A 14,975-nucleotide genomic window follows, 5' to 3' on the forward strand; every position below is an offset into this window, starting at 1 on the left:
TCAAAACATCAACGATGTGTCCCATCATCGATAATTGATACATTTGATTGATATAGCACTTGAAAAGCAGCACATGACCTACTCATGACATCTACAACAAAATATCATTAAAATACATAAGTGTTAATTATATCATGACGTGACGACGTCGTGTAACCTGTTAATTATATCATGACGTGACGACGTCGTGTAACCTGATATGTTTTACTTGAGACCAGCGTAGTGCCACCGTGTCATTAGAACTGGTATTTTGAAATACCAAGACACACAGATAGCCCCTCGCAACTGAATAAACTGAGATAATTGTGTTTGTTTGTCTGGAGAGACATTATCGAGTCATTCAGTTCCTAGAATAGAGCGTTTCTCCCGTCTCGTTCGTTAGAATTAGCCCCTGTATGTGTTTCCTCGCTAACCCCAGCATTACCCACTGGCGCGAGACTCCTGTCTGATACACTACCGTTAAGTACTCTGTTATCGTGGCCGCATATTTGAATACACTGATCATTGGCTCAACATATTGATAGCTTCTATCTGATGAGTGTGATATAATTGTACAGGAACCAGACTCCGGCCGACAGCAGCGGACGTGTATTGTTATGCAATGTACAGCTGACGGCAGTGGACGTTTGTGTTGAAGAGAGCACAGTCGTAACAATCGGTTCATGACAACAGTTCGTTTTTACGAGCTGACAGTTACGAGCATGTTCTCTTACCCAAATTATCGCTACATGTATTTTTTTAGAACTTTCTTTTTATGTAAATATTTAAAATATACACTGTATAATTTTTGTTTTCTGTACCTATATTGTGGGATTAACCATTCACAATTGCACGTGGAATGTGCTCCGTACTGCTGTGGCCAATCTTCGTTCAACATGGGTCCTTTGAGAACCTGCTGATGGTGTAGATGTGAAATATAGAACTAAGAGCAAGTACACGCACGAACGCACGAACGCACGGACACACACTGTTTACAATAAGTTTAAGAACGCTTGATTGACGTCCATTGTCTTCCGAAATGATTCCACTGTGTACATAATGTACGTAATTAAAATGTGGGTTTCAGCGAACTGACTACAAATACATAGACTGAAAATTAATCGATCGTTTACATAGCTGAGTGACGTCACATGTGTGTATCATGTAACACCATATTACGGCATAAACCCTATTGTTACGCGTTGTAACATTGTTTTACCACAACCATATTCCCACCGACGCATGCAGTAACTGTGCTATGTATTTGGACTGTTCCAATGAACCCTCTGAGCTGGATATCATCATATCAACAGCAGGATTTACCTCATGGTGATTGATGACAGTGCGTTCCTAACGACGTACTATATTCATCCCTTGAAATGATCTTTATTCATGACGTGGCAAGAAGTAGCACATAAACCATATGGGTGCTGTCGTGGTACGTCAAGGTATTTAAACTGTCAGGACCGGTACCAGACAAGCGTGGACATGTCGGACGTACACACCTCTCTCTCCACCACAGATTCCCTCTACTCCTCTAGCTCTACCACACTGCCACTGTGTCGTGAAAACTGTGAGGTCATCCAATCAGGTGCTTCTTTATTTAGTGCTTCATTTATACGGAAGGTAATTGCAAACTTGGTCAGGAACCTTCTTTCAAATCAGAACAACCGTGAGAACTGAATTATGGTGGATGCATCCCTTAAAATTTGTAATCTGTTTAAGGCGTTCATCTGTGAATCACCTATGTTCCTTGTGGTCTTAGCTCCAATTTCCTTGTCAATAAGATGGACAAAACTGAACCGTTCTGTTGGTTGGTTTGTTGTTTAACGCCACGCTCAGCAATGTTCCAGGTATATGACGGCGGTCGGTAAATAGTCATGTTTCGAACAGACAATCCAGTGATCAACAGCATGAGCCTCGATCTACACAATTGGGATACGATGACAAGTGTCAACCAAGTCAGCGAGCCTGACCACCCGATCCCGTTACGAAAACCATGGGTTGCTGAAGATCAATTCTAAACCGGATCTTCACAGGTCGAACCATTCTGTAGACAGGGGGATATGGATACCTTTAGTGCCATTGATCCAGGTCAAGGATGACCCTTCTGTTAATGAAGCAGCAGAACATGTTCAGTAACTCAATCACTGGTCGTAGACATAATCTTCAGCCTGGATCTGGCAATAGCTGTTTGCCACCTGTCTGGCTTTTACATCTACATTTAGTTCTAACATTTACACTAGGGTAAACATAGTGAGGTGGTGTTTTAAATTAATTACTCTCAGGATAGAAAATCGTAACACTTTGAAACAATAATTCTGAGCTTTCAACTGAATTTTAGCTGCGCAGAAGAGACGGGTTAGCCATGTGGGTTGAATGCTTACTGCTAATACCCTGGTTCGAGTTTCCATGTGACTATAATGATTGAAGTGCATTGTCGTGTTTCCCTGTTGTAATATTGAGGAATGAAAAGAACGCAGACACGCACACACACATACTTACTAAATTGTCTCAGATTTGGCCTATAGTTTCGCCATATCAGTGCTCCTTGGAGTTACCAAAGTGACAATGACTACAACTTCGCTATTTGGGCAACTACCTGTTGTGATTGTGTACGTTGCATATATAAAGGCAGTACTGGACACATCCATTAGCTGTGAGCGTCACCAAACTAATACCGTTGATTATGGCCACGTAATACGCCTTATGATCGCTTAAAGCAGGGCCAGTGGAGAACAACTGTTGTCTGGAATCCAACTGGGGAAGTACAGGAGTCTGTTGAGTGTGTCAGGTCTGGTAACCACGGTGTTATATGTCGTCGCCATGGGCAGGTCGAAAGAGACGTTACTCTATCTTATCAAGTTGAAAAACGACGAAGCGCTTGCGTTATATCTTCAGATAGTTAGACAAAATCGACCGGACCCAGATTCAGTAATCATTGGTCTGCAATACAAAAACGTTTCAATCCGTTTTAAAATCAAGATAGAAACATAGCTCGTCATACTTTTCTTTCACGGTGATTATGTTATTTTCAACCACGTGTACAGGTCTGTTGATCATTCTCCTTCAGACCCCAAACCTCGATAAATGTTTACTCTTCATGTCTACAAGCACTGCCTACAGAGGTCCGATCAAGGTATTGAAACACTCTCGACTAGTTCTGTTCCCCTGCCAATCCTGGAGATTGAATACAGGCGTACACGTGTTTTGAGAACACGTTGACAGAAGTGCCAGATGTTGCTGCAAGCATGCCGCCGTAATTGGTGTAAATCCATTTCTGGTGGAAGATCTAATCAAATTCTGCTAGCGTTGTGTTTGAGTAAGTGATCGGCCTTCTATCGGCGTGTAAGATGTGGGACGGTTGTACTCTTGTCGAAACCATCTTCATCTCCTGCCCTTTCTTTGTAAAATGATTCTTTATTTTGCTGAAAGGACTTCAGAAATGAAAAGCGTTTTACACTAACTGAATCATTATGCGTCTTGATGGTTGTCACAAATATATTGTTCTTAAGGAATAAAATCAAATATTCCTGTTTTATCAAGTCGACCGTTCTAAGATTGATATATGATCTCACTTTGTCTTGAACAAACGTTGGGTCGGCACCTCAAACGCTCGGGCTAGATTCACAGATTCAGGATAGATTGTAGTTTGATAGCGAATAAAGAGCAACCTAGGCATACGTGAGTAGATCAAAAAGTACGTAGACTTACTGTATTCTCGATGTCCAATGTTTGAAAAGCTTCTATTTTATTTTGAAGGAATCTTTAGCAAAGTCATATCCAAACTTTCACATATGTGGGTAATGTGGTTAACGAGATATTAGTCATCACAACACATAGGGGTATAATATTTCTAACAAAACTGCAGAAAATGAAAAACGATCTGTCATTTGGTACCTCTTGGATAATGGTATGCCCTCAGAGTATATCATATAAAATATGTTCAGTATAGTATTGGATGACTTCCTGTCATAATCAACAGTCAAATATTTGGATTGCTTAATTTATATTTAGTCGAGGGCTGTTTTTTAAGGACACCCCCCATTTCAATCTTCCTAAAACATTGTGTCCAGATATTCAAGCTGGTACTCTTTACAATATATTGTGAGCTGACACTTGTGTGACCATTCAGTGTTTAGTTTGAACCTTTGTCATCATGTATGAATAAGTGAAAACATTAGAATAAGTTATGTCCTTATGATTACGTCATCTGAAGGGGATGGGTAGTGTCTCCAAAACAAACTCTTTCAGTCAACATGAAGGGGAGAGTCACTTTAGCAAGCGATTGTAATTTCAAAATGCTTTTTATGAACTTTAATGTCTAAGTGTGATTCTAGGGGACTTCTATCAATCTCAAACACACAAAATTTCTTGCATTTTTGTTTCCTGCAGTTTTTGATGCATTTATTGTAGATTTTGCGTTTTTTGAGGGTACCAAGATAAAAGTCAAACAAAATGGGGATCGTGAGACTGGAACCAAAATGCTTGAGCTTGACAGATAATGTAGAAAAATAAAATATAAAAATGACTGCATTTGTATCGTTTTCTTGGTGACTCTACATTTTTTTTGATCGCCCCTCGTACCTTCATAACATAGCCCACACATGCTATACCACAGGATTAGAAAACACCACTGCTCAATGGGGAAACTGTCTTGAAACGAACTTCTCATCAGGCCCAGCCCCTACCTTTCCCTCGATGAAGTAAGTATGTAGTTAATTTAAACTTGGACAAGGAGGAAGCAAGTTTAAATATATGATATGCGTCTTACATCCTCTCGATTGTCAAAATACCCAACGTCCAGCTTCAAATCATAACTCCCAGATCCAGTTGAATTTCACGTGGGCTTTCTGAAACAGTGGTTGTGTGAGTGATAACGTCTACCTGTTCCAGCACACCACCGGGCACTGGCTTGTCTTGATAAACACGCCGACACCAGAGGTTATAAATCAAACCAGTTTGCAGGAAACGTTGCCCTATAGATTGATCATAACATTCTCAATTGATCAATCCTGGCCCAACGAGGTATTAACTTGAAGGGGGCGCGAGATTGAATGTAATCTGGTAATTTGATGGGTTCTCCGACCGAGATGGTTGGGAATACATGCCACTTGTTTGCCGCGGGTGATAATATACTTTCTTCCTGCCCATGGGGCACAGTGGAGAGGGTTTCAGCTGCAAAATAATCTTAAGGATTCTTTGATTCAGTCTTTTGACAGTTCACACAAAGAAGCGTGGTGCAATGTCATTTTTGCTATCGCTTCAGTTCCACATTTCATCATCGTGCATATGGTCTTAACTGCCCTACGCGGTATATCTGGTACATGAAATATCTAGGAAACTATAATTACGTATTTTAGCCCCAGTAGCGGTTCTGGTCTCGCCTATCGACCAACCCTTGCCTGGTGGAGTGCATGTACATATCGGACACTCCAGTATTCTCCTCCCTCCAAGTGCTGGGGGGACAGACTGAGCATATCCCTGTAGACTTAATGTTATGTCGAGGTACAGACAAATAATGACGACGCGATTGAGAAGATGTAAGGTAAAAACGTAAATATATGTAAGAAAATACCATATATACTCCTCAGCAAAAAACCGTCAGTACGAATTCAAAATTAGATAGGCACTGTTATCAAATCATTACAGAAATTGACATAATAAGCGGATCAAAAACATTTTTTGTGTACAATATCTTGACACATCAATTTCAAGACGTTACGTGAACGTTTGCAGTCCATTCAGACTCTTGACTTCAGTATCTAGTGTGACCACCACGAGCGGCAATAACTGCAGCACAGCGTCTATGCACGGAGTGCACCAATCGATTGATGAAGGCCATTGGCACCTGGAACCACACTCTGAGAAAGGCTTGGCGCAATCAATCGGCTGTGTTCGGCCTTGGTATGACATTATTCAGTCTCCTCTGAATTTCATCCCAAAGATGTTCAATTGGGTTTAAATCAGGACTAAGGGCTGGCCACTGCATAATGTTGACACCGTTCTGCTGTTGGAAGTCCTGTGTAGCTCTGGCAGTATGGGCCCAGGCGTTATCATGCTGGAAAATGTTGTTCCGGTGACGTGCGAAATGTGGTGTGACGTGGGAGTCTGACAGCTTGGTCGATGTAGCGCACCGCTGTGATGCCGCCTCCTCTCCCTGGACCAAGGTTCTGGAACACCACAGGAACCACTCTCTGGTTCAGACCTATTCCACCCCATACCATGATGCTTGCACCTCCCCATGAGTCTCTTTCCATAACACATTGGTCTGAGTAACGCTGGCCACGTCGTCGCCATATTCTTGTTCTGCCATCTGCAGTTGATGCGCAGTACCGACTCTCATCTGTTAACAGAACAGTTCTCCATTGCCTGTATCGCCAGTTTTGGTGTTGTAGGGCAAACTGTAGACGTTCACGCCTTGACGCGGGCTGAGGATAGGTCCACGGTAAGGTCTACGGCAATGGAGGTTCCCGCTGTTAAGACGTTGGCGTACTGTATCAGTACTGATTGGTCTTCCGTGTGTTCCCACTGTCTGGCGTGGCGGTCTCGTCGTCCTGTGGTCACCCTTGGTCTGCCAGTACGGGGGCGATCATATGTGGTGTTGGTGGCCCGGAAACGTTGCTGCAGCCTGTAGATGGTCGAACGTTGACCTGGAAGTGATTGGCAACGGCTTGTGCAGTGTGGCCAGCTTCAAGCGCCTGGTTCCTCTGAGCTGTCGTGAGTCGCGGCATCCTGCTGACGTTGTAATGTGAATGTTTCAACCAGATTTGGGGGTGCATTTTACAGGGCTGGTCCTTGTGAACAGCACGTGCAGCATGAGTTGCATGAAAAACATGGAGAACACCGTACCATCTCCGAGATCAGGTTGCGTTTTTGAGACCATTTCCTGGGTTCCATTCTGAGTTTGGGAAGGAAATTCTTTGCTCAGGTAAAGTTGGAGATGTTGTCAAAAATATACAATCAAAACATTAAATGAGTTTTTCTGAAGGAAAATTCCAAACTGACGTTTCTTTTGCTGCTTAGTATGTTAGTCAGATTACTTCCCTCCCCACCCGACAAAATGCAGGAAAAAGATGGACTATAATCACCTTTGTTGATAATTAATGTTGTATTGATAATGTAGTGACTATTATCTCAATGAGAAGTTATGTGTTCGATGGTATCGACGTGTCTCAAGTTGATAAAAATAGTTTCATTCACTTGGACGCTTCACTATTGCTGTTACAGGGAAGAGATGTTTACAGCCTAGCTAGAAAGAGAGTGCGGCAAGAAAACGCTCGGATTGATATCAGTTCAGATGTAAGTGTTGACGGAAGAATGGAAGTTTGAGTTGAATATTATGTTTTGTAGTGGGAATCATATAACAGCAAAACTACCATAGCTATGCATTTAAGTGAGTGCAATAACTCGGTTAATATTTCAAACCAAAAGGGTTAAACTTGTTATTTCGAGCTCTCTGTATTTTCTTTATGTCTGTTGTCACAGATACTCGACAGATCCCACGTTGTTAAGGCTAAGTATCCATACAAGACGTTGGTGAGAGGAGAACTCCCACCTGATGTAGACCCAGCAAACAAACAGGTAGATTGTGGTTTTATGATGTTTATGGAAACAAAACAACAGTTTCCAAATTTTGATTTCACAAAGCCTAACAAAATTACAAGAAACAATTGAAAAGGGATGACAATTTCCCTGTACTGGAGAATGTTATTTTTAGTTCAGGCATGACACGTTTGCAGTCAGTAGGATATTGATTGTATTTGAGCACTATTTTTGACAGAAATATTACTTTGTGAGATATTGCGAAATTGCTTGTCAGGATTGACGTATCCGGCTAGTTCATTCATCACAAGCTGACAGTTATACCGCTTCCAGGCTGGGACAACATCAGCAGATCCTATTGGACATTCCCTTTGTACTTTCAGCATCATCTCACAGACAAAGACTTCCTGGAGGTGATCCGAGTCAGTCGCTTCCAGTTCTGTCAACTACCAAAGTGGAAACAAAATCAGATCCTGAAGATGGCGCATCTCACTTCCGGTCACACGACGTCAGTCTCCACTTCACTCTCAGACCAATTGTCTATACCGTGTCTTTCCCTACACTTGCAATCATGACGGGATGACTCAGTCTTCAGACCAGCATTTGACGGTGTTAACGTTAATAATGGTCTGGGATTCAATCCCATCACCAATAATTCAAAGGGACGACAACTAAGTCACTGAAGTCATGAAAGTATGATTGTCATAATGAAAGACGAAAGTTGCATTTTGTAGGTATGTAACATGAAAACGATTCGGTGTTAATATTGACAAAGCAAGCTGTTTACACTGCTGTTTTGTATTCATTGTATTGCCACTGAAATAATTTCTCCTATACTGGAGACAGTGCTCTGAAACGACATTGACCATACATTTATATACTTATTGAACACTTGGTTAACAAGCAGAACGAAAATATTATTAAACATTGATGATCTTGTTTGTCAGTTTATATAATCACTTATTATCATGTATATATCTTGTCAGGATAAATATTAATCGAACATCGAAATAAGTTTGCATTTAGTATGTTCTATACTACAATCCTGTAAAGGCTTTTCACGAGGGGCAGTAATAGTAGCACTGCATAGGTTGCACTAACTTCTTCAAGTGGCATTTAGAAGCTGGTTTGATGAAGAGGAATATTTTTTTATTGATAGACAATTTCTTCATTGCAATAGATGTTTCAGTGTAGATCCTAACACCGTTATCAAGCAAATGATGCTTGCTATGATCAACACCGAAACGTCGCATCTATTGCAATAAAGAAGTTGTCTATCCATAAAAGGTGTTCCTCTTAATTCCGCAAATTTCTCACATACCATCTGTAGATATATAATTATATTCGTCCTCATAGTTTAACACTTCCTTTACATTGTATCTGGAAAGGTACTTGTAACATGTCTGATAACTTCGTACTGTTCGTGAGGACACACAAAACATATTCCCCTCTTCCAGCCATCACATTTCGTTTATCGAAAACAACTAAGGAAACCAAGATTTGAATCGGGCCCTTTAGGTGTTCATCCTTTTTCAATTTATCAATTCAGTAAAGATACATTTAGAGATGCATGTATACATATACTGTAATATACTGTATTAGATATATTGTTCTGTATTAATGCCTTGTAAATAAATTCAGTCTCTTCATTATCATGTGTAAGTCTTGTAAGTCTGCAAATATATTGTGCATTGCTATTATTATTCAACATTTAACAGTGAGAACTGATTCAACATTGTTGACAATGTAACCATGGAATGGCGACAGTCAGCCTTTGCCCTATTTACTCTAACAACCGCGAAACCTTTCGTCAAAGATTAGGAAACTTTATCTGAACAAGTATAAGTTAACCATTATTACGTGGACCTCCATGGAAAAGACCCCATTTCAAAATGAAGCATATGATTTATCTGTAAAGATCTCCGTTTCCATTATCCACGCAATAACATTCTTGACATTCGTTTTCTGAGGCTTCTCAAAAATGGATATTTCAAGATAGGAGATTATGTCTAAGATTGCCGAGAACCCATCGCGGAAATGAAAATATTTGTCTGAATTAGCAGTGTTGATGAAATTCCATTCCTAGGGCACTTGTTGCCACTTAGAAGCAAACAGAATGGCTCTTGGATATAGTCAGGTACTTACGAAGAATACCCAGTTAATTAGCATCCCTCAGCGGAGATGTCTAAAGTTAAAGGGTTATCCACAAATCCAACGTTAGACTTAATTTACATCCGGGTTCTTAAAATCAGCGTCAGAAAGGGATATTTCTAGCTTATCCTAAAGAACCATGTTATCATCTCCCGAGCTGCACGCTTGCCTTGAGGGTTTATTGGCAGACTCGTTCAAAATTTCATTTGAAAGAAGAACATTTATTGCCAATTTATCTGATTCCCCCAGGCTTGGTAAACTCTTGATGTGTTCCCTCACGGAGCTGTATTTACGTTTTTCTCTTACGCCAGTGTAATGGTTTACTTAAATGAATGACTGGTGTTGTTTTACGTTTAAGAAATAATATAGCTCTATAAAGGCGGTTTGTATTGTAAATGAACAAATCTGCGTCAGAAAATAGGAACTTTGTGGCTAATAACATGTACAAAGTTTAAAATTTATGAAACAGCCTCATCACCATTGGGGCCGGTAGGGTAGCCTAATGGTTAAAGCGTTGGCTCGTCACGCCGAAGGCCCGGGTTCGAATCCCCACATGGGCACAATGTGTAAGCCCATTTCTGATGTCCCCCGCCGTGATGTTGCTGAAATATTGCTAAAAGCGGCGTAAAACCAAACTCAGTCAGTCAGTCAGTCATCACCATTGTGTACCAAACACATGGATACGTAATTTTTCCCTGGAATATACCAGGCGACCTCCCACTCACACGCACCCACTGTATATAACTAACCCGGGTTAGAATTGGTCTTCAGCGACCCATGCTTGTCGTAAAAGGCAACTAACGGGATCGGGTGGTCAGGCTCGCTGACATGGTTGACACATGGTATCGCATCCCAATTGTGTAGATCGATGCTCATGCTGTTCATTGCTGGATTGTCTGGTCCAGACACAATTATTTACAGACCGCCGCTATATAGCTGGAATATTGCTGAGTGTGGCGTTAAATAACCAGCCAACCAACACTATATACAACGCTATATATTGTACACGTAACCAAATAATTTTCTATTTGTAACTGATTGCAACTCTATATATTGTACTTCTCCTTTCTGGTGCGTGTGATTGCAAACACTTACAGACACATTGTGGAACTATCCCTGCTTTGGCTTGATGCCAACTGTGTGCCGTAAAGAAATTAAACAGAAAAATGGACACTAACGACGAGAAGATATCACCTCGAAGTCATTTAATGGCACCCAAACAAAATTCGAAGACTTAATCTCGTCTTACTGATTAGACTTTGCCCTGTTTAATGTCCTTTACCAATCCGAACTAAAATATACTGTGAGCGATAGCGATCTGTTATTTATTTAGTGAAGTAAAGGGGTTTTTTTCCGCCGGGGATGGAAAGATTGGAGGTTTCCTTCGCCTCATTCCAGCATACATTTTTGTTTTGCTACTTGAACTTGGTTGTTCTTTATCCTCTACGGTCTCCCAATAGACTCATTCAATAAAATATTGACATTGAGCCGTAGACTCCTCTTTGAAAGTCCTAGACGTTATGTCATCTAGGATATGGTCTCAACCTGATACTATCTTGGTGCCTACAATTTGGTTACAGACAATCCAGACTGGATTCATCTGAACTATTCTGGAAACTAAATCAAAACACAACCGTTATACAAGGACAAAGTGACAATGCGAGCATTGTCGACTGGGACTAGCTCCTCTTCGAACAAACAAGGAAAGATCGATATCACTGTTCCATATTCCCGGAACGTTCCATACACAAGATATAAATAATAAACACAATAATCACAATGAACGGAATATATGGCCAGAAATCAGAAGGACAGCAATGAACTGCGTTTCCAGCTCGAACTGAAATGAGATGAGTGGTGTTCCAGCTCAACCTCAAGACGTTTCTACGAGCTGCACATCCTGTTCGCGGTCGTCCCTGTACACGCAGAGTAAATACCTCACTGATAAACAGTAAAACTGTACATAGAGAAGCATACAACTTAACATCAATATACTGTCACAAAAACTAGGGTATATTCCATTTTGGTCTGATATTACTTGGGAAAATGAATATCCCAGGGTGTTATTTTGTGCAAGTGTTTTCCATGATATGCTCGTGAACATGGTCGAAGTAAAATTCAGAATTTGCAGAGAATCGTGTCAGTGTGCTGCTGTACACTTCAGTGATGAAAACCAGACTGAAATTGTCCTGGTTTTGTTTTCAACTTAATTAAACGTGTTTTGACCACTTTTATGTCTGGAACGGCTTCGTGCAATTGGCATGTTTGTAGCTGGAACAAGACAGAGCATTGTGGTACGAGCTCTTCACTTTTCACACTCAGTAATTAGAAGATTACTATCACGATGTCAACAGAGAAAAAAACTGGTCGACCAAGAGCGACGACCAAGAGCGACAACTGGCGCCCAAGAACGTTTCATCAGAACGACATGTGATACGAAACCGTGACCAAAACCGTATCAAATTGGAGATGAGCTTCATAGAGTTACATGTGTTAGAGTGACAACAGGCGATTTGTAATCGGTTAGACAGATGGAACCTGCATGCCCGATGTGCACGTGTTATATACCACGATTGTCGTTGGTGTCAAGAGCATGAGCGCTGGCCCAATTGTCGATGAGCAAACGTTAAGTTTTCCAATAAATCAAGCTTTACTTTCGACTTCCTTGGCATAGTGAGACATAGACGGAATGAAGGCTTCATGCCGTTAACGTTAGACAGAACAATTGATTTGGGGTCGGTCACCAATAGTGTGGGGGTATCACTGTGACTGACAGGACATCTTTACGTCTCATTCAGGCAAATATCAGGCAGAATAGTTGTGACATATTTAATTGAATATCCCCTACTTTCTTTGAATAGTATATATGGGAATGGACAACAATGGGGAGATGACGACACAATGACCTGGACTTTGAACTTATGGGCATGTTCACCGCCACAACCCGGGGATATTCCATTAAGGTTATATATGTCACGAATCAACAAGTCAATTAATGAACAGTGACAGAGTTGCCACTGTTGATTGGCAAGGCTATATACTATACTATAGTGATGGGGATTAGCGATAGAGATTAGCGTCATATGGACAATGACAATTAAATGGTGGAGACATGTACATGTCAAGCTACATTAGCTTATGGAATTAAGTGCACATTCGTACAATGGCTGCCCTGAACCAGTCGCTGTGATAACACAGTGTAGAAGTAAAATGTAAATATCCGTCGCCCGAAACTTGTAACCAGGGAGATGATATTATATAACCGGAAATTAATACGTATTGGAGGCAATGATGGCCACTTAGAGGTTTAATTGGTGAGATCCAAGCCTCACATTAGAGGAATTACGCAATATTGAATCTGTTGTTGTGGATATTGCATGATATCATGTATAGCTACCAAACCATGGTTCATTTAGGCCAACTATTTCGTTGTGACAGGTCAATAAAATAAGCAAGGGTTTGTGACCTTGTAAAATGGACAAACAAGTTGCTTAAAAAAAAGAGAGAAAGCAAACCGTTCATATGTTTTAAGTTGGAACAAAGGTCTCGACGTATAACTTTAAGAACGCATCTGCCGTGACCCTTCCTTTCGGAAAGAAAGTTTTCCATTTGACGCGAAGCTTTTTTGATCTTGTAAAAGGTAACTCTAAATTTAAGGATTCAATTATCTCTCTGCAGCTACTGAGTTTCACCGCGAGTTTGTTGCGCTTGTTAGTGTCTTATTACTTAGGGAAACTAATACATTTGGACATCTGAAGATGAATAAACACTGCTGGATTTCAGAATTATATATATAGTTGGACTAATATTTAAGCTTAAAGTGAATTTAACTCAGTAACTAAACACCGCTGAAAGAACGTCAAATGACTCATGTTGTCATTAACAGGACGCGATCGATGAGGACCAGACACAGAAAGGAACAAAAACGTGCTGTAAGAATGTCAAAGGGTTCTGAAATGGACAAGGAGTACCCTAATACAAAGATCGAATATTGCCGCAGTCCATTATCTCGCAAATAGCATCGTCAAACCGTTAATCTTGTTACGGGATCACTGATGCTATCTACTGAATAATGTGCAGCTTCTCTCCATGTAAGTTTGCCCACAGGTAAAAGTGTTGGTGTTGCCGCAACGAAAATGGCGGATGTCAGCGCAGTTTAATATCCTCTCGACAGAAGAGAAGTCATTCAGAAGACTGGGGTGGCAATGTTCCTGAGGAGACATCATTCCCAGACGTGAACAGAGGTTTGACGACTAAATGCCATGCTTCAACTTGAAGCGGCCACTTACATCACACTTCGGGTGGATATGAATAAGTTAACGTGACAAGTATTACATCTAAATTTATGACCGAACCCTGTTTACATGAGAAGAGCTCCACAGCAGTATGCGTCACGTCTGGTGCCATTTCATGAAGAATACAGGTTCTGTGTATGGGAGTACAGTTTCTGAGGCAGTGCGCACTTTGGACAGACAACATGAACATATATTTAGACAAGATGTTATAACATTTAGGTTCGACTGAGAACAGCCCTGTCTACTGGTTGGGTACGTGAATAATTTCAGTCAGTTTTAATGTTATTACCCTGATGGACATGACCTTCTGAAGGTTTCGATCAGACGGGTGTCAAACTGTAACATGTAACACTTGGCATTGTGTATTCCGAAAATTGTTCCACTATGTACATAATGTACGTAATTAAAATGAGGGTTTCGGCGAACTGACTACAAATACATAGGCCTATACTGAAAATTCATCGATCGTTTAATCAGAAGAGTGATGTCACAGATATGTTTCATGTTACGCCATACAAAGGCATGTAACATTGTGTTTACCACAACCATATTCCGAATGATGCATGTAGTAACTGTATTATGTATGTGGACTATTCCAATGAAGCTTCTGAGCTGGAAATCGTCATACCAACAGCAGGATTTACCTCATGGTGATTAATGACAGTGCGTTCCTAACGACGTACTATATTCATCCCTTGAAATGATCTCTATTCATGACGTGGCAAGAAGTAGCACACAAACCATATGGTTGCTGTCGTGGTACGTCAAGATATTTAAATTGTCATGGCCGGCACCAGATAAGCGTGGACATGTCGGACGTGTACACCTCTCTCTCCAGAACTCCTCTAGCTCTACCACACTGCCACTGTGTCGTGAAAACTGTGAGGCCATCCAATCATGTGCTTTATTTATACGGAAGGTAATTGCAAACTTGGCCAGGCACTTTCTTTCAAATCAGGAACGACCATGAGAACTGAATTATGGATGCATCCCTTAAAATATGTA

At 40.9% G+C, this 14,975-nt stretch overlaps 1 protein-coding gene across 1 annotated transcript in view; it reads left to right on the plus strand.

Moving 5' to 3' along the window:
• The window catches only part of LOC124255862 (advillin-like), a 32,799-nt gene extending 24,271 nt beyond the window's left edge, over nucleotides 1-8,528 (plus strand). Inside the window, 3 exon segments of the mRNA XM_046689806.1 lie at nucleotides 7,210-7,281; nucleotides 7,468-7,563; nucleotides 7,908-8,528. Coding sequence (XP_046545762.1) covers nucleotides 7,210-7,281; nucleotides 7,468-7,563; nucleotides 7,908-8,099 — 360 coding nt within the window. The 3' untranslated portion in view covers nucleotides 8,100-8,528.
• Nucleotides 8,529-14,975: the final 6,447 nt, after the last annotated feature.

The sequence above is a fragment of the Haliotis rubra genome, unplaced genomic scaffold (genome assembly GCF_003918875.1).
Source record: "Haliotis rubra isolate DU_JTF1 unplaced genomic scaffold, ASM391887v1 Scf61, whole genome shotgun sequence".
Taxonomy (NCBI): Eukaryota; Metazoa; Mollusca; class Gastropoda; order Lepetellida; family Haliotidae; genus Haliotis; species Haliotis rubra.